Below are 24,287 nucleotides of genomic sequence, written 5' to 3'. Positions count from 1 at the left end.
GATGGGGACACGCCTGTTAATTACTTGGCGGTCATGTCGGCCCCCAGCAGGTGCTGTCAGTGACATGTCAGAGAGGAAAAGAAAGCTGATTGATCCGTTGCCTGCAGAGCTGCCCTCGCGAGCACCCCGCTTAGCACTGCTGGGCCGAGCTCCGCAGGCCGGGGGCGGTGTCTGCAGCCCCGGCAGAGGGGCCGCTCTCCTTGCCCGACCAGCTCCGCCCGCCCGGTGCCCGTTTGGAGGGGCCGGGCCGGGCCGACCGCACCCCAGCCCTTCCCTGGTGGGCCGCGGGGGGGCGCTCCCTCCCTACAGCCACTCCCGCCGCACCCGCTCCCCGGAGGAATGGTTTGGCCTCCCCTCGGTGCCCGCTTGGCCCCTCCCACTCCGAGCGGCTCCGGAGGGAGCGGGCGGGGCGACGCGAGTCACCTGACTCCGCGCGGCGGGGCCGGGGTCGGGGCCATGTCGCGGCGGGAGCGGGGCCTGGAGCTGGGGCCGGGCGGTGCCGAGGCGACAGCAGAGGATGCGGAGCCGGAGAGTCCTGACCAGTGGCTGTCGCTGCTGCCCTGGGACCGCTTCTCAGCTTGGCTGCACTGCGTGTGCGTTGTGGGCTTCGACCTGGAGCTGGGTCAGGCCGTGGAGGTACGTGCGGCGGCGGGCGGGGGGCACCGCTCGCCCTGCGGGCTGCGGCGGGGCCCCGCCTGAATCGGCTGCTTCCTCTGGCCCCGGTGTTGCACAGAGGCGGGGAAAGCTCGGCTGTGCTTGAGGAAACGTGGTTGTGCGGGAGCCCCAGAGCGGCGAGCGAGGCAGCGCCCTGGCGAACTGGCTCGGTTGTCCTGGGTGAGGCTGGTGGTTTTCGGGCACCTCTTTTCATGGTGCTGGTGCTGCTTGTGCTGTCAGTGGGCGCTTTTAAACAGTTTGCATCACGTTTCGAGATTTGTATGAAGTATATCGTCGCCTTTCTTTGCATACAAATTGAGCTGATTTCTATGGCATCTAGGGGTTAAAAATTGTGATAATAAGGAGAATATGAGTGGTCTTCATAGTTAACAGCGTTCTCCAGGTAGCTAAGGTGTGCAGAAAGGTACTCTACGGATTTGAAGCATTTTCCTTCAGCACAAGCTAAATACCGGCCCGTGGCAGTGTCACAGCTACAGCTGCGACTCCCAGCTATGCCCTCTGTACAACAGGCAGGGACAGCTGTGGCACTGCTTTGGGAGTGCACGGGGAGCTCACAGTGCTGGGAAATGGAGAGAAGAATTACCGTTCGGATAAGTTTCACATCTTGTTTCACCCTGTTCACTATGTGACTGTGCAGCAAACTATTGGTCTTTAGGGAAAGTGTCCTTTCTCTTGCCTGAAAGGGGTGCCAGCATAAATGCGTGGCAGACTGGCCTAAAATTCAACCAATCCAGCTATTATAATATGTTAAATACATAACTGTTGGCCATAGAGAAATGCAGATAAAACCCCAGCATACTGTGCTAATAATCTGAGTTTTCTTCCCTTGATGTTATAAGGTGGTTTGAACAGTAAAGACAAGTGTTTCTCTATAAGCGTTTCTGTAACTTTGGCAGCTGTTGTGCTCAGTGGCTGAGGGAACCACAACTCCTGTCCTGGCTGCAGACTCCTGAGCTGACAGTCATGTTAATTTAACTGGGTGCATAAAATGAGACTTTAAATGTCTACAGAACTACGGCCTGGGTTTTTTGTCCGGTGTGTAGTTGCAGGAAGTATAATTAGCTTCTGTTTATATACGAAGTCTGGAAATAAACACCTGCTAGTGAGGAGAATGAGTATGAATTCAAGTCTGTATGCTAATCTTCTGACCAAATGTGGCTAATGTCAGCATCATTCAGCTACTGAAAGAGTTAGATTCAGGGTATAGCTGCTTAGCATAAGACAGCGAAGGAAAATATTAAGAGTTGGAAAAAGAGATGGTGATGGGTTTACTCCATGAAGAATGGAAATGTTCCACTTTTATCTGCTTTCAGCTTCAGTTGTGTTAATAATGTCTTACACAGCTGGATATGATTTGACTGAGGGGAAAAAATGCCCTGAAGGTTTCATGGCTGGAAGACAGAAAGATGCCAGTGGGTATATTTGTTGTTTTCTATAGAGTAGGGTAGTGTTATCAGGAGATAAATTTACATACATTTAGAAGAACAAGATTAAATGAGATGATGGGATCTTAGCTGTATGGTAAGATGAGGACTCTGCATGAAGCTACTGTTCCTGCACTGAACTTCTGCCCTAGGTCTAGGACCAAGTCCCATCTTTGGAAGCCCTGAAAACTTCTTTGAAACATAATCCTGGAATTTATGTCAAATTTCCTCCGCTTATAGGATAGCCACCCATTTCAGGAGTTTTGGAGTGGGTTTGTGGGTTATTTTGAGGACCTTTTTTGTGAAATTTAGGTGTCTGAATTTTGTCCTCTTTCCTGTATATTCTATTCCCACTTGCTTGCACAATCACTGATTTTGTACATCCTCTTTTTTTGAAATAATGGTGCTTCCACATCTGAGGTTGTATTGCATTGTTTTGATTTCTGTGTTGTAAAAACTTACTACATGATTTTTTTTTTCTGTAAGTACACAAAGCCATGTCTGTGAGTTTATTGCTTGAGCTTTCACAGTTTTCATTAGGGACTAGTGTTCATCCTCCAGTAGCTGCAAATAATATAGGTCTGTTTTGTGGTTGAATTTTGGTTACTCCAGCCTAACTTTTGATTGCAACAGATTTCAGACAATAGTGTGCTTTGAATGTAGTCATCTACTGCATTTTGCATGTACAAATTAAATCTAAAAAATGTAGTCTTGCTCTCCTTTGAGTCCTTTTGCACCAAAAATCTCAAGTACTCTGAATATAACTTTTTAAATGAATGTGTGTGGTCTCTAACTGACATCCAAAATACTTTGTAAAGAGGGATGATCAAGAAAGCTTAAAAGCATATGAAGATAAGGACTGAGACATAATATTAATAGCTTACAATTGAAAATGTCCTAAAGCTAGGAAGGTGTTCCACAATTGTACTGTTAAAATATTAGATGGAAACTTAACTTACTGGAAAGCTTATACCCAGCTTATTTTCATATAAAATAATACTGTTTTTTCTTGTAGGTGATATATCCTCCACATTCCAAACTCACAGATAAAGAGGTAAGTCATAGTTGCTGTATACCATTTTGTTTTAGCTTAGGAAATATATAAATATATTATATTTCAGGAAATATAACAGCTCTCTTTTCTTTTCCCTACCCTTTAGAAAACCAATATTTGCTATTTGTCTTTTCCAGATTCTAATTCGGGTAAGTGCTTTCTTCACTCTGTAGTTGTCTGTTGTTGGACTAAACTGTGCTGAAAAAGAATTTGACAGGATGTATTCTGGGCTTTAGATCAAATATGTATTTATATATCTTAATTAATATTGCAATACAGAAATGTTGCAGCTAAGGTTAAATATAAAACTGCAACTGTCTGCATTGCAGTAAGGTCTGAGGATTGTTCTCTGGTTTATGTAAGTGTGTAAGACCTTCCAAATGACATTTGTGGAAATGTTTCAGAATACTTGGCAACTAAAGAATTAGCATCTTAATCTTGCTATTTAAACAAAATAATAATATTGTCACTGTAGAGAGAAAAGTAGGCATGGAATTTAAAGGATTTAATAAAGCAAATAAGAGTATATGAAACCCTCTTCTCATAAAGGACTAAATGTATATTTTCTAAGTTCATAACAGTGAAACTGACTTTTATATTCAAAAACATTTAGAAAGAACAGTTGTGAGGGGAAAACCTCAGCTATCTTCTCCATTCCTGCAGTGCCTGTTGCTGTGTGTGGTCCTACTTACTAAATTATTCTTGAATCTAAACTTCTACTCTTCTGCTGCCAAAGAGAAATTGGGACATGTGGCTGGTGGGTTGGACCACCTGTAAAAAGAAATGGCAGAAATTCGGACACTTCCTTTCACATTTATTTCTATACAAAAGTCCAAAAATGCAGAACTAGCAATATGGCTGTAACTGCATTGTCTCTGTGCTTTTGGATGCTCTGCAGTATGACAGCTCGGATGGGGGTGATGCAGATGTATGCTTTTAATGTGTGTGAGCTCTCTCTTACGTAATTTTACAAAGTATTGTGGCTAGTTTTTCTCCTTTGTCCAAATGTCACTAAAATTAATAGTTTCTCTGTTCTTGCTATTCTGTATGTAAATAGAGGCACAGCTTCATTTTTATGAGTTAACTGTATCTTTTAATTACTCTCACTGTTAATGGTTATAAATGGCTTCAGTCTTTAAAAGGTATCCTGAAGGTACAAAATCGTGTTAGGAGCAAATGTTACTTTCTTAAAAAATTTTTGGTGTGTTTTTTCAAATAAGAGTGTAGTAAAGTTGCTTCAGACAGAATAGGTATATGTAAGGAGGTTTTATTTTCAGCAGGGAAAAATTGCAATTTTTTGCTTTTTATAATGTCCCTATTAAGAACTGTTTGTTCTTGATCATTCTTGGTAGGCTTAAGTTTCAAATGATGTAGAGGGAATAACCTGCCTTCCACAAGGCTGGAAATGTATCCTATCTGTTAGGATTTATTTTTTCATTATAGGCCTTAACATAAAAAGAAAAGTTTCATGTAATATGACAGTGAAGGAAGTTACTAGCTGAATTCGAGGTCAGTCCATCCCAGATTTTCATGGCTCAAAAGGTTAATGCAACTTTTTTCTCATATTGCTGCAAAGAGATATTATTCCAGTACTTGTGACTGTGAATTTAGAGGAGAAAATTGATTTAATCAGTTTCTAGAGCACAAAACTTGTGGTTTTAAGCTGACTTTTATAGTACAGTTATCTTTAAAATAATGCTTTTACTTGCTCTGCATGGAAAATTGAAGAAAGAATAGATGTTTACCAATCTTTTCTGGAAGAGCTTGTTAAATACGAAGACATCATATTCTGAATGATATTTCAGTATATTAATGGTTAAGGGTAATTTAGGTCTTCCATCTCCAGGTTTTTATAATAGTTTGTGAGGACTTTTTTCCTTTGGATAAAGGGAATGAGCTTTGAAAAGATGAAGCAAATATTTAGTGCTGTGTTATTGGCATGTGCTGTGTTTTTTCTTACTACATCTGTATTGCTGAGCAGTAGTTATCCTGTTGGAATTGAATGGTCCCATCAAGCCATGTTTTGCTACTTTTGGTTTTGTCTTGGTGCACTGAGGGTTTCTGACTGCAGCTTCAAGGGATTCTAAGACTCAGACCTGGGTGCTCTGGGCATGTCAGTGTTACTCTGCACAGCCAGTTCATCTGTCTGAGGGGTTAGGCTGTCTGTGCTTGCTGTAGCAGAATATATGTGACTGAAAAAGAAGATGAAATGGAACTTTCAAGTCTGGTGAAACAGTTCCCTGGAGAATTAGTTATATTTTTCTTTAAGTAATTCATTTTGATAGAAATTAAGGAAAACTTTGCTCCTTGGGATATTACTGGGAAATCCTACCCAATTTCACTCCGTTTTCAGCAATTAGCTTTGCAGCTTTCAAAACGATGAATCCTAGACCTGCCTGTGGAGTTACAGATTACTGCACTCCTACAGTGTAATTTCTGTATGAACTGTAGGGTGTCAAAAAAAGAGGCAAAGAGCAGCCATGTAGCAGAGGAATGACATTGCTAAGATGATCAAAACTATACAGGCATGCCAGTGAAATGGGTAATGCTAGTAGGAGAACAGCCATTTGGCCTGTTGAGGACATGATAGTCACTGTGAGGCAGTGACTTTTTTTTTCCATGTTGCAGACAGTATATTTACTGTTGCCAAAGATGCCAAATTTTTCACTTATAAACATATAAATGTTCACAAGAGCAACGCAAAATAAATGAACCAAAACTCAGATACCTCCTGGGCTGTAAGCAAGTGCTGAGGTTAAACAAAGCTCAAACTCAGAGTACTGTGTTTGTTGTTTATCTCTTCCTGCATGTAGGTTGTCTTGGGGACACACAATTTTGTTTTCGATTCCGACAGTCTCCTGGAAGGAAGGTCTCACTGTGTTGTTTTCTGGACCAATTGGATAGAGATCTACCAGTTTACTTAAAGGTTGGAAATGTGAAAAAATGAAGTTAAATTTCTTTTGGGTAATGTTAATTTGTGGGTCTTCCACCTTTACATGTAACATTTGAAAAGAAAAATCTCTGAACTGGATGTCTTGAAAGTCAAAACACATGTTTGTTGTAGCATGTTATTATAATAGTTTCATTACCTATTTTTTGTTTTATTGGTATGGTTTTTGGATTACCAGGAATTCAATTGAAGCCCAGATCTATTTCATTATTGACTATAAACTGTAGATCAAATTGTAAGAACCATTACTGTTGTGGAAATATGAAGTGCTTTATACCTTAATTTTAAAAATTCCAAGCAACTTAGTCTGTCTCAGTTTCCACCCTTCACTTTGGACCAGTTGCCTAAAAGAGGTAGTGGCCAAAAGTTGTTCTTGTCACATCCACAGGGAATATTGAGGCCTCAGGGAGCCTGATTCTCAAACTGAATTTAGTTCTGTTTATGTGGCAAATACTTGAATTCCTGTTTGTAGGAAGGATGAAGCTGATGTCTTGTCTTTGAAATGTGAGAGCCTACTTCTTTAATAGTCCAAGACTCTTTTGTAAAACTAATACATTGAAAGACTAGGTTTTATCTCTTCAAGTAAGGGCTTTAAGGTTTTTAACTGCTAAAATCTTTCTAGTGCTACTTTCCAGAATTATAGAAGTTGATTTATTCCTCAAGAAATTATTTCTATTTTTGGTTTCACAGGGTGTCAGGAGAATGTAAATATGAAAACAGTGAAGCCAGAAAGTGCAGCTGTTTCCCCATGCTGATGTTTTCTCATTGAAGTAGTTACTAAAAAAGATAATGCTAATAAACACAGTAATCCTTCTAGTTTATTATATCTAATCAACTTTGGAGCTTGCAGGGGAATAAGCTTTTAAACTGTATGTTGAATGCTTCAAAAAGGAGAGCAGTAACAGGTGGTTGTATTGAATAATTTCTTTCTTTTGCAGAAGGATTCAGCATATTACTATGGCTATGTGTATTTCAGACAAGTTCGAGACAAATCATTAAAAAGAGGCTATTTTCAGAAGGTAATTTCAGTTCTTTTAGGAAAATACTAAATTGGAAATTATTTTTCAATGACTGCAGAGGAAGAGGAAAACAGTCTTGCTCTCTAACTGAATTAGTTGCTAATTTATAGTGAATTGGTCTAATTTTACATCAGCTATGCTATGTTCCAGCTCTGCTGTCAGAAGAGAGAGTTTTGTGTCAGGGTTTAAAAACAAAAAGTTGGGAAATTTTGGGAGCTACTTGTTTGCAGCTTGCCTGTAGTCAGATGTGTGGTTGGCTCGCATGTGTGTGATGTGTGAGAAACGTCCCACTTGGTGTTGTTTGAGGGTAACAGGTGCAGTAGAAACTGAGGGGAAGTGTTGACTTGCGATTCTGTTTTGTTACTCTTTATTCCAGTCGCTGGTCCTCATCAGCAAGCTGCCTTATGTTCATCTGTTTCGTACCATACTTAAGCAAATAGCACCAGAATATTTTGAAAAAAGTGAAGCTTTCCTGGAAGCAGGTAGTGGTCCTATAATGTTGAGCTCTTATACGATCACATGCTTTTTCTTGAGAAATAAACAACACTTTCGTGTTCTAGTTTGTGGTTTTGTCTTCTTGCAGGGTAGAGGGTTGGAATTTTAGCAGACTGGCTTGACTTCTAGATTGCACAGAGCTAATTGAATTCTGGATCATCCCTGGGAGAGCTGGAGGTTCCTCCTGAAACACATCTAGGGTAGTGTGTGTTTCAGGACCAGCTGTTGAGCACATGGCAGCTGAGCTGATGGCAATCCTTAGTTTGCACTCTTCACCACCCAAGTCCTTTTGGGCAGTCTGACAAGTTTTGCTAAGCAACTAAGTCATCTTGCTTGAAGTTTGGGGTTTTTTTGTGTGTGATTTGTTTGGTTTTGACTAAATGGAAAAAGCAACAGAGCAGCACTGGTGACAGGTGCCTCAGCCTTGCTGCAGAGGTGAAAGAGCTGGAGAAGGACAAATAAAAAAGTTATTTACTCTTTGCCTGGAAGAGCTCTGTTTTGTGTACTGTGCTTGTCCTATACAACTTTCATGGGTTTTTTTCACTGAGCAATAATTTGTGTAAACCATGAAAGAATTGCGTTTTTCAATCACCTGTTTTCCTAAGAGGTTATATTATGAGCAATATAAGCTCTATGGAAACTATGAGAATTATGTATTATATTCATAATGGTTTACAAGAAAATGCTGGAAAACTTTCTAGCCAAGCTACAAACCAGCTTTTTCCTTAACTGCTGGTTTTTATTGGTTCTGCAGTAGCCAATATACATAAATGGAGATGTTCTTTTCAAATTTTTTTTAGTATGTACTTTCATGGTTTCTCAGATGAAATTTCTTCAACTAATTGAAAGTCTTGTTGATACAAAAAATGGAACACCAGAGACAACTGCTTTCTTGAAATGAAAATCTTTATAGTTTTAATGGAATAATACATAATGTCTAAAAGGCTGTAAAACTTGCTTAGTGTGATCGAGAGACAAGTAGAACTGCTGTGGACGATTTGCATTCATTGAAAGTTGCAGTGTGCACAAAGGTGACTCTGTGATCAGGGTTTATAACTTGCAGAAACTGTTGTATTTTTCTTTCAGTTTGTAGTGACATTGATCGTTGGCCACCACCAGTTCCAGGGAAAGTTCTGCAGTTGCCTATTATGGGTGTTATACTGAAGGTAAGGACTCCTGCACTTATCTTCTCTGAGGGTGTTTCCCCCACCTTTTACTGTACAGTTCCTCACTGCCTTGTGCCTTGTTTTCATTGTCCTATTCTTCCGAACAGGAGGAGATGTTTATAGCACTCAGAGTGAAGGTCTGGGAGATCTTGATTAGGTGCTTTGATTGGTGGGAGGAGGATCTTTTACAGTGCTTAGGTTAATATTTAGTTTAGTAGCTGATGTTTCCGCTACTGAAAAACTGATGTTTCAATACAAGTACTAATGACAGTTTCTGTATTATCCCTCTGGAATTTGCATTCTGGGAGACTTTAGTGTTGATTAAATTTGTCAAATCAAACATAAACTAGCTCAGTAGAAAATACCGAGAGTTAAATTCCAGTCAAGCAAATGAAATATATTGATGAAAATCATTCTCATTCCTTAAAGTTGACGAGTAAAAATCTTTCTTGTGCCACACACCAGAAATAATTGCTTGTGCTGTTTATATTTTTCAATAGCAGTGAAATATGTCTGAAGAAAGCTATTAAAGAGATTGTATCTAGCACATAGGGAAGAACTCTAGAGTTCAAACAGCAGTAAAGAACTGGGCCTCTTGTAGTCATGTTAATTTCATAATCCATATGAAATGCAATTAAATGGATTTGATTAAATCGGAGGTTACAGCCAGAAGTACTTTCTCAGCAGATACTCTCAAGTTCATGGAAAGACATGTGTACATCACCAGGGAGAGAAAGAAGTTTCTGAAGCTGTTCTAAAAGCAGAAATTTAATAAAATGATGCTGGGTGATGAGGAGTGTCAGATAAGTCTTGTTTGGGTATTGCCTGCATTTATCTCATCAATACTTCTTACCTGTGAGAACTGAAATTGCATTCCTAAACTGAGTAAAGACATGATTTACTGCCCAGTGATATTGTCCCTGGGTTTTTACACTACTTGGACAGTTTTAGGTGTTGTGTATAAATGATATCCATTTGTGCATACCAGCTTCTAGTATGATTAAATTTGTAGTACTCAGGACTTACAGATGCAAACTGTGAGGCCAGAGAAGTATACTTACATTCAGACTATTTGGATTCTGTCTCACTCACCGGAACATCTTGATGTTTTTAGGAGAGAATTTTTTCTAAAAGTAATTATGTACCATCTTAAATCCCCAAGACCTTATTTCAGATGATTCTTTCCAATATCTAGAGTTATTTTTATTGAAATTATGGTAATGGTTTTGACTTACCTTACCAATAGTTTATTTTTAAACTGGAGTATTATTTTCATATTCTTTTATTCAATTTGCAATTGGAAATTCTGTAGGTGGAAGTTCTGTAGAGTAAATAAGCATCATGCTTCAGTATATCCTCTTGAAGTATTACAGATTGTCTCTAAGTCAGCATTTTAAGTGTCTGCTGGATTCAGTACAAGGGAAAATAAATCTTTCTTTTTCTTTCCAAGTTGCGGATTCCGACATATCGTGACAAGCCTGGAACAAGACCGATAGTACAGAATATGCACCAGGTAGTGATTAGATACTGATATTGTATATAGCCCCAGACAAAGCTAAAGATCTGCTTTCATTCTTTAAACTTACTAGAAGAGATTGGTAGCAAATCATCATATACTATGATAATAATGAAATCCAGAATATTTGAAACTTTGAATGGAGTAGTCCAGATTTGGATTCTTCAGAGAAACAATAGTCTAACCCAGTTACCCTCAGCAGGGAGAGATATCCAGGTCCTGGAAGAAGATAGTTGGCTGACAGAATTACTAACCTGAACATCTTTTTAATGTTTGGATAGTTTGGGGTTTTTTGAGGATGAATCCAGAATTTAAAATCTTTAGCCATAAAAGATGTTTGTAAAACAAATCTGTCTGTGTCTTTGTATGCAGTTCAAAACAGCTTCAGTATTTTACATGTTTTTTGGACTGAAAGCCACATGCCTGTAAGTGGGGGAGGGGGGTGTCTCTTGGGAGGTGTCTTACTCATAGAACACAAAGGTAGTTGTGGAAATAATATACTATATACTGTAGCAGTACATAAATAGACTATATACTGTCTACTGTCTGTAAGCATTTAAGGGAAACCATTTCATTTAATACCTAGGTGTTCTGATGACTAAAAACCAAGCATTGCGATGTCTTTTAGGCAGATGCTCAGATCTCCATGGCTTTACCGACTGTTCATGAAGTAGATCTTTTCAGGTAGAAGTTTGGACTGCTTAATTCCTAGTTGTGATCTCCCCCATGTTTTTTGATTTATGACAGTTACTTAACACATCTCATGGCTTGTAAGGTAACATTTATCAGTGTTGATTTTAATATTCTTTTTCTGTAAAGTTTGCTAAAACACAGTTTGGATGATATACAGGCTGAAACTGCAATAAATAAGCAAGTTCATTAAATGTTCCATTTTACAAGAGTATTTTACATTTTTCAAATTACTGTTAAAATACTACCACAAACTTCTTTTTTATGCCTTCATTAACCAGAAGAAATATGTATTTTATGATGTCAAATGTATTAAAATACCTCAATGTGTTTTTAGGTGTTTTTTTCCGGTGTTCTTTCACATTCAGATGCTTTGGGAGCTGGTGTTGCTGGGAGAACCACTTGTTGTGATGGCACCATCACCAGCAGAGTCCTCAGAAACTGTGTTGGCCCTTGTTAGGTAAATGTAGTAGAGCTTTCTAGCTATGACTAAGGGAGTTGATTCCAGCTGAGTGGACCTTCATTTGCTCTGTGTGACAAAGCATTACAAATTTTAGATTTGTTTGTCGCTCATGAAAGTTTGCACTGAATACATAAACCAAGCTCATCCTTCTTGTACGTTGCAGCTGTATTTCACCACTGAAGTACTGCAGTGATTTCAGGCCATACTTCACCATCCACGACAGTGAATTCAAAGAATACACAACTCGCACTCAAGCCCCGTAAGTAAATCAAACTCTGGAGAAGATGTTGCTGAAAGCCACTTGTAACCATAAATTTGTATTAAAATACTGTTTAACTACTCTGGATTTCTATCATTAGAGAATGAGGTTTAGACTTCTTTTTTGTAAGATTTATCTTGCAGAGTGCAGTAATTAGCTGATTTAAGTTTTTATTCTAGTTAGATACAAAAAAGAATTTACAAAAAAAATGCCATTATTAAACTAGACTTGAGTTTCATAGGATACATCTCTACAGAATAAGTCAAATTGCTAGTGTGAAACCAAGAAAAGTTCTTTTTCCATAAGGGTTGGTCTGTGCTACACCAGCTCCAGAGTAGCTCCTTGGGAAATTCTGCTGTAATTGTTTTCATTATTAATTAACTGCTAGACAAAGTGACTTGTAGTATTCAACATCTGTACAGCTATTTTGTAAAGCTAAGTCAGTTGGTGTCCTAGTTGAGACAGTTTAAAAATCAAATATCTCTTCACTAAATGTATTAGGTTATTAATGTATTAATGTAAATATAATGTTATTGATATAAAGAAGTCAGAAATCAAGCTTTTTTTTTTAAAGTGTGAATGTCCAAAACCAGTGGTGTTTGAAACTGCTTTAAGGACACATTTTCCCCCCTTTATTTTTTTAAAATCCTGCTCTCATTTTGAGAGTATACACCTCCAATATTTCTTAATATATGTTACTTTAATGCAGCTTGATTTGGGAACGGAGTGCATGTGTTAGATTCACTGATCTTTTAATAGGTAAATTTCTTCTAATGTCAGAACAGGCAGAGGTTGTTGATTTGGATTTTTTGTTTGCTTTGTTGGTTTTTTGTTGTAGTTTTCCTCTCAATGGATGTATTGCCAGAGATAGAGAGTGGAGAAATACATAAACATAGGCAATATGTTCTAGATTGTGTTCCATGCGATTGGTCATGCAGTATGTAATTTAGTTGCTAAAAAAAATCCAGGAAGAATTTGGTTAAACTTTAGTAACCCATGTTTCAAAATTCCATCCACTCTTCTGTAGCAAAATAGAAAGGTTGGTCACTACGTGGACTAGTATTTGAAATACAGCTGAAGTTGCCGTGACTTTCTTATGGAAAACAAAAAGTTGGAAAGATCGGAAATAGGTTTTTAAAACCATGGCTCTAAGAAGGTGAAGAATGCAAATGTTGCTGATTCTGTGTATTTTATTATCTTAATAACTGGGGAGTTGGGAAACTTATAGGTAGTGTACAGAAAGTGTTACGTTTCAGGATTTTTAAGACCAGTCTAACAAAATGATGATATTCTGTTTTTAAGATGGCAGTTTCAGTGAGATGTATTGCTATACTCCTTAGCTCATGTTTGACTGTAAAATAGATAGCAACCACTATATTGAAAAACATTTTCATATCATATCAGTGCTATAAATCACAAATTTTTCAGACCTATGCTGTAGCAGCAGCACTTTGCTCTTACTGCCTCTTGTTCCTTTTGTACCCCTGTGCACCCCAGAAGCCAGATGCCAAGCACAGAGCAGACAGAAAAATCTGGCATAGTGTGAGCTGGGCCACAGTGCTCTTTATGTGCTTGTGCTGCATGGCTTGATAACTGCTGCTTAAAGCAAGTGAGATATTAAATGTCTCATCTTTCAAATGACATGCACATACAAGTACTGAGAGTTTGTTATAACCAAACCTTGAAAAGTAGTGATTTATCTTCCAAATATGGGTCCGACTTCTGCTCATAAAAAAAACCAAACAAAAAACCCCCACAAAAAACCCACCACCAACAAAAAAAACCCCTAAAAACCCAAAAAAAAAAACCAAAACAAAAAACCCACAAAAAAAACCAAAACAAAAAACCCCCCAAAAAAACCCCAAAAAAACCACCCACACATAAAACCAATACATCACAAAACCCCAATAACAGATAACGTGCTGTTCTCACCGTTGCAAGTGGGCAGAATTTAGCCAAATCTAAGCAGATGATGTAGTTTTTATCCTTCACTTTTGTTTGTACTTTAAGGTGCCTCTGTCTTATTTTCCAAAACATTGAAACTTTGATAAACATTTGTGCTCTAATGTGCAATTTAAAATGTAACTCTTAAATGCCAAAGGAAAAGAATTTCAAGTTAAGAATTTAAGTTGACCTTTTGTATTTGTTAAGGCAGAAGCTGTTCCTGTCATATTTTAAACATTGTCATTACTTTTCTAGGCCATCTGTCATTCTAGGGGTGACAAATCCCTTTTTTGCTAAAACACTTCAGCACTGGCCTCACATTATCCGAATTGGAGATATCAAACTTCCAGGTAAAAGAAAAGTACTTTTTACAGTCCTGTGCAAAGGGATCTAAGAGTATGCTTATTTATTTACAAACATATGTAATTATGTTCAATTTCTTTAGTTTAATGCTAACTAGATTTTCATGGATCTAAATCTGTCAAGTGAAGTTAGAATCTTGACTACTCTGTCTTGTCTTTTCAAATCTAGTATCTTAAATGTAAAAGGTAGTAATACTCATTAGTAATAATGTTCTACCTTTCACAGAGTCCTGATTTTGTATCTCTACCAATAAAGTATTAAAACGAGACATAATGTTACTTACGTTAATTTTAATGTTAGCAGAATGTAATAAATCAGTCACAGCCAGCACAGAACATAAGACTTGTGTGAAAGCTACGTTTGAATGTTACAGTAAAATAAAAAGTTGTTGACAGTATTTTGATAATATATTTCTAGTCTGGCAATATTCCAGTGTTTATTAATTGTTCAGTCTGGATGATTTCCTTACGTGCTTGAGTAGAATTTTCATGTAATGTTTGATAACATGTCAATTGTCACCACTCTTAATTATTGTATGAAATTCCTGAATGTAGCTGTTTGCCGCTACAGGTTCACTATCCTGTCCTGACAGTGGGAATGCATAAAAATGCAATTAAGATAAAACACTATAAAATATATTTTTGTAGATGAAGTTAATTTTAACTTCTGAGTACACTGAATTAATTAAGGATTATGTGCTGTCTTCAATATCTTTAGGCAAGGTTTTGCTTTACTTTAAAATACCAAGTCCGTCTATGGTCAGAATACCTGTGGGGGCTGAGGGTAGTGTAGGGAAGAGTTACCTTGCTGCTGTGTAGATAATATTTGGAAATGGGAATCTTAATTAATCAGAAAAGCCATATAAACAGGTGGCCTTCAAATCTGATATACATTTTCAAGTATGAAACTCTAGTTTTGATGTAGCTATGGGAAGTGCTTAGTCAGGAAGTTCTAGAGTTGTCTGAGTGATCTTTAAAAATTTCTGTTTTATTTATTTAGAGACAAAGAGGGGGTTCTGATTATTTTTGTTGGATTTTTTTTTCTTCATTTTCCTCCAATCTGCAGTTCCAAGAGCAGTTTAACTGTTACTGTTTCTAAAGTCGAGCATCAAAAAATATTTAGGAAGGAGGCTCTGCTGAGGCTGCAAGACTGAATACGGTTTAGGGTCTCCTGGTTGGAGCAGGATAAATTGGGAAAACAAATCAAAAGCCTTTAATATGGCCTATGACAACGGAGACTTAAATTCATTTTCTTAAAACACTTAATCCATGGATACTATTGTATTTTCTTCTATACAGTTTTTAGTTATGCCAAGGTACCAAAGATTTGTTTCCAAAAGCATTTACACCAAGAGAAGCAAAGGAAAATGGAATAAAAATGTGAAATTAAGAAAATAATTTTTCTCTGCCATATATCTGTATGTTAATTGGCTGCTTGGATTCAGAAGGGTCATACTTTGGCTGGTTTTGTTTGTGAGGCTTTTTTGGTTCACTTTTTACTTGTGTGGATTTTTGTTGATTTTCAGGTATTTGTCTGGTTTTTTTTCTTCAACAAGGAAGGCTTATATGAAGTGAGAAGTCTATTTGTTGTTATTCATGTGTTGTCAATGTCTTTAATGTTTCTTACAGTATTAGATAGCCTTCAAGTAAGGTGGATTTATGTGTTTTGGCAGGTGAAGTTCCAAAGCAGATGAAAGTGAAAAAACTGAAGAATCTAAAAACTTTGGACTCCAAACCCGGTAATAACTTCAGACTTAAATTGCTGGTGTTTTCATTTTAAATGGCATACCTTATTTCTCCTTTGGCTATATGCTTGTCTTGGTTTGGAAAGACAGGTATCTGTTAGGGAAAACTGGAGTTTCCCTTGGAGTGGAGAATGTAAAAACCCCTCCCTCAAAATTATTACAGTTTTGCAATTAAGAGCTTTCAGGCAAAAGTATGGGAATAGGAGTAACAGTTCTTTACTAGGAATATTAAAAAATACAAATGCAGTAATACAAAAAAAACAAGCAAGGAAACAAACAAAAGTCCTAGAAAACCCTGACGGAGTCAGGAATATGACCTCACCCTGTTGGCCAGGGTGTTGGAAGCAGTCCAAATAAGTCCTCTTGGAGTGACAGATGTGGTTCTGTTGGAGTAGAGATGATCCTGTTGACAGGTTCAGTGGTGGTGAGATGAGTCCGGTCTTCCAGTGGAAAAGAGGATGCCTAGGGTCCCTATGTCCCCGTTTTTATCTGGATAGGAATTGTTGGCTCTTCCCCACTGGGTGGAGCGTCTCACAATGGGATGGTGTAATGTGTCATGTCACTCGTGAGCCTTAATGGCCCATTACCAGAATATATCCCCCCCTCCCAGAGGGTGGGCAGTTGATGAAAGTGATAAGAAACACTGCCTCACCTGGTTTTAACAGCTGGTCTATTATCAGAAGACATCCATCCTCCTCCCGTCTGGAGTTACAAGAGATAAAGAAAAAAGTAACCATCTCCCAACTGCTTTCTACAGATGAAATAGAATACACTTTTTTTTTTGTTACATAACTCAAGACAGTGCTTCTTTTTTCTTTAGGTGTTTATACCTCTTACAAGCCATACTTGAACAAAGATGAAGAAATTGTTAAGCAGTTGCAAAAGGTAATGGTATAGGTCACTTCTTAATGGCAACTGGTTTCTGTATTTTGTGTACTCTTGTACAGTGGTTTCATATGAAGGTGCGCTTTGTGTAATCGAAATCAAACTGAATTCTGGTTCCTTTGCCCCAGTTCATAGCAAAATGTATATACACCCTTATTGTAGAAGGGCAGCTGCTTTGTTAGCAACTTTTATAGCTATATGAATGGTGGAACTCAATAAGTTAGTTTAATAATTTAGAGAATTAAAGGTTTTCCATCCTCTGCCACCCCCACTCTGGTCTCTTTTGTCTAAAAGTTTCACACATGAGGTGTGTAAGAATCAGAGCTTAGAGATTTTAACTGATTTGCAAACACTCCCTTGTAGAAACATTTCTTTCCTTGAGTTTCTTTTAATGAAAATAAAATCAGTAATTGCAAAGACAAATACCTGTACAAAACAACTTGATGCTATTGCTTTGCTTCCCTGATTTGGAGTAGGAAGTGCTGTGTGTGGGCATATGGCAAATGAATACAGATTCATAATAAATATTCATAAAAAGTAAACCCACCACAACTACCTACATATTTTGGAGTAACAGACTGACTGTGTTTTGTTGTTTTGGGTTTTTTTAAGGGAGTACAACAGAAACGTCCTACAGAAGCACAGAGTGTGATACTTCGGCGGTATTTCTTGGAATTGACAGAAAGTTTCATTATTCCATTAGTGAGTTCTTAGACTTAATGGGGTTTTCACATAAGTAATAAGGAGTAGTTTTTCTGGAGTTACCTAAGTCCAGTAGCTCTCCAGTGTACCCCTGGAATCAAGCCTGGGTCTAGCACTGGGCCCAACGGGCGAGGCACAGCCGCCTCCTGCTGTCATACCTGTCCCTTGGTGGTGGCCACACTTAAGTCTTGGATACCTTGGGGCTCTGGCCATGCCTGTGCCAAGCCTTGCTAGAGCAGAGATGGCCACAGCTCAGTCAGTCTTCTGTGAGTTAGTTCTAACTCTAATGTTTGGGTAAGAGACTCAGAAAGGACTCTTCCAAACACTTGATACCAAGTGTGATTACTGTTTGGAATCACCCATGATATGAAGGTACCTGTGGACTGTTTCCATAGAAAAGAGAGATTGTTTACCAGTGGCTTAAGTTCAGGATATAGATATTCTATGTGTGCATTTGCTTCCTTCTTTGCCTCATGTCCTTCTTGAACTTTACTGGCTTAAAGTTCTGGAGCTGGGAAATACAGTCCGTGTAAGATAAGCTCCTTCTTGTCTTCTCATGTGGTAAATAGGCACAACCCCACCCTGTACTAACACTGGGAAGAGAAAATGCTGTGGTCACAAGCAATAAGTAAACACACATGTAGACTGTGTATCTTTAATACTGGTTATGCAAACAACCTTTCCTTTCCCCAGGAACGTTATGTGGCAAGCCTAATGCCTTTGCAGAAATGCATATCACCCTGGAAGGTAAGGAAGTACAATTTGAATGAGCTGGAAGTTGGTAATTAGAGAAATTAAGGTCTGCTAATTTTTTTTTCTTCCTGTAGAGTCCACCACAGCTGAGGCAGTTTAGCCAAGATGACTTCATGAAGACATTGGAAAAAGCAGGACCACAGCTCACCTCAGGTTTAAAGGGAGATTGGATAGGACTTTACAGGTAATTTCTTTCATCAGCATAAAAAATTATATAAATTAAAACAGATCAATAATGTTAATGCTGGGTTTTTTCCTGAAGAAACTTACAATCAGAATTGATTTGAATAAGACTTTCTTTTAGAATATATGCTTTAAAAGAAATTGATAGTGCTAAGCATACTTTACTTGCTTAAATCTCTCTGCTAATGTTACAGGTTTCTGTTGATCAGTGTTGTTTGTGGTTTTATTTCTAGTTCTAGCTTGATTCCTCCTTCCAATCAAACACAGAGATAAAAATTAGGCTATTTCAAATTGAGCCTTGATTTCTTTTTTCCTAAAATTCCCTAATCTTTGTGTTTCAGACACATCCTTTACATTCTTTCCTCAAACTTTGTCTTAATTAATAGAAGCACCTGTTAATTTCTACTTTAGAATATTACATCTTTTTGAAAGTATATAGAGAAACAGTTCTAATATCTTAATCTCAAATGTAATTACATTTGATGATGTAGAAAACACTGTTGCCAAATTGTACATAAAATTAAAAATATATTTTTCTTTGGTGTTTTACCAGGCATTTTTTGAAATCACCAAACTTTGATGGTTGGTTTAGAAGCCGGCAGAAAGAAATGACACAGAAGTTAGAGGCCCTTCATTTAGAAGCACTCTGTAATGAGGTTAGAAAAATGTGTGCTTACAATTATATTTATCATCTTGTAAAAAAATACATTCTCCCACAAGTCAATTTTACTCCTGTTTTCATAGGTTGAGCATGAAGTTGTTAAGAGTTTTGTGAATCCTGTTCTAGCAAAACATGATTTTGTTAAATAAGTACAAGCTAGAATTGACACAGCAAGAGAACAATATGCAATACACTACACTTGTCATAACGCTGTAATCATTTGTAAAACCTACCTTTAGGTAGTACTTTTTGTTTTGTTGTGTATTTTAAAATAAAGTACACACACCCACTCCCCAAAAAAAAGCTTTTTTTCCTCTTACTTGACAATATAATTTTATTCAGCTTCCATCCTAGGCATCCTTGACAACATATTTTCAGTTAAGATACAGTTTGTAGTTTTAAAGGTAAAAATTTAGCACATTTGCCATTCTAATTGAAAGCTAATTAGATATATTTAGTAAATAAGCCTACAACTGATCCACAGTAATGGAAAGCTTAGAAGTGAAGTCTGTTAATATATAACAAAATGCCACATAACTATTCTGATGTTGTAAGATAGATTCCTTAATTACGAAGGCAAAGTGGGTATCAATATAATTTGAGTTGGAACAGCTGATGGAGAAAGGAATTGCAACAGAAGATGTTGTACAGCCAGAGAGGGAATAGGAAAAACAAAACCAAAGAAAGGCAACACCACAGCTTTAAAACAAACAAACAATCAAAATTGCTCTAGTTATTTCTCACAAGCCATTTGTTTTTATCCCTTGCCTTGTCAATTCCCTAGAACTACTAATGTAGCAAATCCAAACAGATTACTCAAATAGAGCAGACCAAATAATTTGCAGGTCAGTTATACAACTTAGATTCTATCCAACTGTATTTGACATTAACTTAATCAAAGAAAAGGAAATGTGTTATAAATTTATTACTGATTCTGCTCCTTTATTGTTTTTTCTTTTGATCCACAAAAGAAATGTTTCTTTGTACATAAACAAATGTCTTTCTTAGGTGAGCCGTAAGGGGGTAGGGCAGCAGAGCAGAACTTCCTAAAGAAAATTCACTTGATTGTATCTTACTAGTTATCAACTGTGGTCTCCTTTGATGACCTAGAAACAGTAAGCACTGCCCTGAACTATTTTAATACTGCATTGTGCTGGCAGTTCTGATTTGGTAATCATTCGCTGCCATTTTGCATTGTAGATGCTCTTCCTCAAACTAAGCTTGTTTGGCAGGATTTTTTTCCGCCTCTAATTTATTTGTATTGTGTTTGTGTGCAAGTTTGCTGTTGTGTGAAGTACTGGGCAAACATGCAAATAAAGCAGATTTTGCAGTTCACAGTAAAGATCATGCATGAGTAAAATGAGGGTAGCAAATGGCATAGGAATAAGAAAAATACCTACTCTGAACATCAGGTGTAGACCTCTTTTGAAAATTACATATGTAACCATAAATAATTCAAAGCCTAACTTTTTGTATTTTAGAACTTGGTTTTCTGGAGTCAGAAGCATACTGAGGTAGAAACTGTGGATCTTGTCTTAAAGTTAAAAAATAAACTGGTAAGTATCTGAATTGAACATGACTTAGCTACATAAAAGCATTATATAGTTGGTTTTGTAAGTACATGAATGAAAATACTCTTCATGATCTAGGTAGTTTAAAGAGTCATTCATTCAGGCATTAAAAACAAAAACAGTCAATTTCAGCCATGTCTGAAAAGTTATTTGGCTTCCCAATATCATCAAGCTGTGCTGGAAGCACTGTATTGCTGGTGGTTTCTTTTTTGATTAGTTGGAACTCTGTGACTGATCTGAATCCTCAGGGAAGAAGAAAGTACAAATCAGTGTTGTTTTCACTGTTGTGTGGATGCTGAGGAAACCTGCTGTTGTCCTAATTCCTACTCAGTCAGCAATGAGGAATTAATTTTCCAGATTTTCTAATACATTACTTTGATATTTCTTAAGGTAAACTTGTTTTTAGTACAAATCATGTTTTTCTGGTACCTTTGCAGTTGCAGGCTGACAGAGAACATCTTCCTGTGAAAACTGACACGCTGAAAAAGCTGCAGACACACATCAATGATATTATACTGGCATTGCCAGATGACTTGCAGGACATCTTGCTCAAAACTGGCACAACATGATTTCTACTGGGCTTTTTTGGTGCAGAAAACCAAAAGACAAGTAGTCTCACAGAAGACAATGGCTTACCAAGTTTGGAACACAGCTCAGTACATAAACACTACAAATGGGCTATTAGCCCACTATATCATTTTCACTGTTTTTTCCACTTCAATACCAAGGCAATTAAGGGAGTCTAATACTATTTGAAATAAGTGCTCTTAAAGAATCTGTGGGCATATGAAGCTGTGCCACAACATAGGACTACAGTGCAGTGCTGGCATTGCAGAACGTTTTCCAATTGATGCTGCTATACCCAGTCCTGCTCAGGGCAATATTGATCCTGTACTGTCCTGTTGATGTAGTGTCTGATTATGTTTCTTTGTTTTTTACTTATAGTTTTTAGCTAGTGATCAGTCTAATTGACATATTGGTGATTTGGCCAGAATGCATTATAATTGAAGTATTTTACTGGCAAATCACAGCTTTTAAAACTGTTTCAGGAACAACTGAAATTATCAGTTCCATTCTTAACTTTCTGCATTTCTCCTTCTTACCATCTTTCCAAAAGGATACTGATTTAGCATCTTTAAAGAAGAGAAGGCAGCTGACAAAAAATTCCTGAAGGGAAGTCTTTTCCACTCACTGTCAGTTATCAGGGTGCTCCTACAAGCCTTAAAGTAATTACAAACTAATTTGTAGACATCCAGGATTTCAACTGGATCACTCTTGTAAATGTAAGCATGCAGTACTCATCACAGGAAATAAACACTTTGGTATTCTAATAGAGATTTGAAAATTGGTAATTTTGGTAGAGTTAGCTGCTACACAGTCTGTTTCAGTTGGAGATCATACCAGTCAGCAGCTGTTAAAATTTTTAACATTATTACTTTTGGCTTACCCAGTCAGGTGTTTGAGGAGGTGATGAGGCTGCAGGGAGAAAATGTTGGCTTCAGCTGAAAAAAGGCTCTGAACAGGTCAGACTGGCAAAAAGAGATTGTATCATGAAATTATTCTCAGTACGTGCATACAGCACACATGCATAAAGAGTAATTTTCTCTTGCATATTAAGCAACAAGAATGGGATATTTTATCTCTTTAAACAAGTTTCAGTGGTATATAAGAACTCAGCTGCTTGAGGTGCAGTATTGCACTTTGACCAGTTTCAAGTAAACACAGTGCTATGGTGTACATACAGCATATACTTTTATATGTCAAGTGGATCACAGTTATTAAAAAATACCCACTCTGCTTTTAAGTGCTTGGATAGAATTTTTAAAATCTTATTACATAATCCTGCTATAAGAATATGCTTTTGTATAACAAATATTTCATACCATCTTTCTAAAAATGTCTTATTTAGATATAAAGTGTCACACCAGTATTTTTATGAAAATGTATTTTAATACTGTTATGTTTTGTATACAATTGCAACCAAAAGTTTAATGTATGTTTAATGTTACTTAAACTATACCACTTCAGCATTAATTGCTAACTTGCAAATTTTTTTCTTTTGCACACCCTGATGAAAAGCATTTCTAATCCAGAAATTGGCCATTCTAATCCAGTGGCCATTCATACCCTAAATTATCTTAACTATTTAACCTGGAACACTGTGTCGCTTCTTGTAACCATGATAACTGGTAACAACTATGATAACTAGCATATGACTGCAAATATGTATTTTTATAAACAAAAATAAAGAATTAGATTTTTGGGTTTTTTTTTGTTGTAAGTTATGTGACTGAGGTGATGGGTGTGTTTGGTTTGCTTGGTTTGCTTGGTTTTTTTCCTCTCCTGTGTAAGCAAAGCTGTTCAGCTCACAAAGACTGTTGCTTGATGAAGCTGTGCTCTGAGCTGACCAGAAATGTCATGGAGTGGTAGTGTAGTTTGATAATGCATCATGGTCGGGATATGACAGACCTGCAGGATCCTCAGCAAAGCAAATGGCAGGGTCTGGATTCTAAAGCAAGTGTTTGCTAGATTATATTCAGAGAATTGAAATAGTGAAAGGTATCTATTAATGACCCAGATACACTAAGAATAGGCCAGCTTGGAGATCCAGAAGGTAACTATCCTCAAGCACAGGGAAGCTTAACTTTCCTAGCCTCCAAAAAAAAGAAGTGTGAATACTGAATGCTCTGAACAGAAGATAGGTAAGTATTGGAAATGTAGAACTGGACTCTTGAGATTACAGCTTCCTGATAGTTCTTACGGTTGATCAGGATCATATTAACATCTTAGACACAAACAAGATTTAAGGTATGATTTATTTTACAAAAGTACAACTTTCTGTCTTAATTTATACCAGGTTTTAGGTTCAGAAGAACATAACTTAGAATTAAAATAAGCTTTTCAACATGATACCTAAGAGCAGTTCTGGATGCCCCATCCCTGGAAGTGTTCAGGTTGGGGTTGTACTGGCCATGGAGTACCTAATCAAGCAGAAAGTCTTTGTCCATGGCAAGGGGGTGGAATGAGATGATCCAATCCTTCCAACCCAAACCATTTTTGGATTCTATGAAAAGAATGGCCTCATTTGTCTGGCTTATTAGCCAGATGTTAGGATCTGGTTCAGGACTATCGTAATAAAGATCATTAACACTGTTTTTCTTTAGTAAAGGATAAGTAAATACCTTATCTTAATAGAATGTTGACCTTCGCTTCATTCAGTTTTACTCTGCTGTTACATCCCTGTGTCTGGTGCTCCCTGCCTCGTCAACAGAGCAGTTTGGTGGCAACGTTCCCCCTGTGTTGCAGCTCAGGGCCTCTGGGGAGGGTCAGGGCAGGGTGAGAACATGGCCCTGCTGTGACCGGGATGCCTAATAATTACTGTAGTAGTGGAGATATGTATACACAATAGTATAGTAATATATCACAGCGCTGCCTTTTGTTTCTTTAGGTTTGGTTGTTAAGAGTTTGGCGGACGGGAGGGGAGTGGTTTTGGTTTGTTTTTTGTTTCTTTAATTAACTGCCCTTGTCGCTATTGGGGTGCATTTGGAACGTCTCGGAGGATCCGTTTCACCAGTTTCTCCCAGCCTGCTGGGAGCGGAACCTGTTGCCGTCCCCCCGCCCGGCGGCTGCGAGCTGTCCCGGCGGCCAGGGCGGGGCCCGCCCGCACCCGGCGTTCCCGCGTGACCCGGAAGCTGCGCAGGGTGGGCGGGCGGGCTTGCCTACATCCCCCGTCGTGCCTCGCGGTGACGGCAAATAAGCGCGGGGCCCAG

The 24,287-nt window shown here is 38.0% G+C and overlaps 1 protein-coding gene across 4 annotated transcripts; it reads left to right on the top strand.

Annotated features, from left to right (window-relative positions):
* Nucleotides 1-324: 324 nt before the first annotated feature.
* On the top strand, nucleotides 325-22,784 carry DENND6A (DENN domain containing 6A). Of its 4 annotated transcripts, XM_063411569.1 has the most exons (20): nucleotides 325-636; nucleotides 3,115-3,153; nucleotides 3,260-3,302; nucleotides 5,967-6,079; nucleotides 7,042-7,122; nucleotides 7,499-7,604; nucleotides 8,704-8,783; nucleotides 10,234-10,296; nucleotides 10,928-10,983; nucleotides 11,327-11,449; nucleotides 11,616-11,711; nucleotides 13,911-14,005; nucleotides 15,691-15,756; nucleotides 16,583-16,647; nucleotides 17,260-17,349; nucleotides 18,043-18,096; nucleotides 18,177-18,286; nucleotides 18,839-18,941; nucleotides 20,428-20,502; nucleotides 20,955-22,784. In XM_063411569.1, exons 1-20 carry the CDS (start codon nucleotides 340-342, stop codon nucleotides 21,084-21,086), a joined length of 1,887 nt encoding a protein of 628 aa, XP_063267639.1. In that variant the 5' UTR covers nucleotides 325-339; the 3' UTR covers nucleotides 21,087-22,784. The 4 variants fall into 4 exon arrangements, with proteins under 4 accessions (XP_063267639.1, XP_063267640.1, XP_063267643.1 ...); XM_063411570.1 differs by lacking the exon at nucleotides 17,260-17,349; XM_063411573.1 differs by lacking the exons at nucleotides 17,260-17,349; nucleotides 18,043-18,096.
* The last annotated feature ends 1,503 nt before the right edge of the window (nucleotides 22,785-24,287 follow it).

This window comes from Prinia subflava, chromosome 14, assembly GCF_021018805.1.
Source record: "Prinia subflava isolate CZ2003 ecotype Zambia chromosome 14, Cam_Psub_1.2, whole genome shotgun sequence".
Taxonomy (NCBI): domain Eukaryota; kingdom Metazoa; phylum Chordata; class Aves; order Passeriformes; family Cisticolidae; genus Prinia; species Prinia subflava.
Note: the sequence above shows the minus strand (reverse complement) of the source record. Positions and strands in the feature narration are given on the sequence as shown.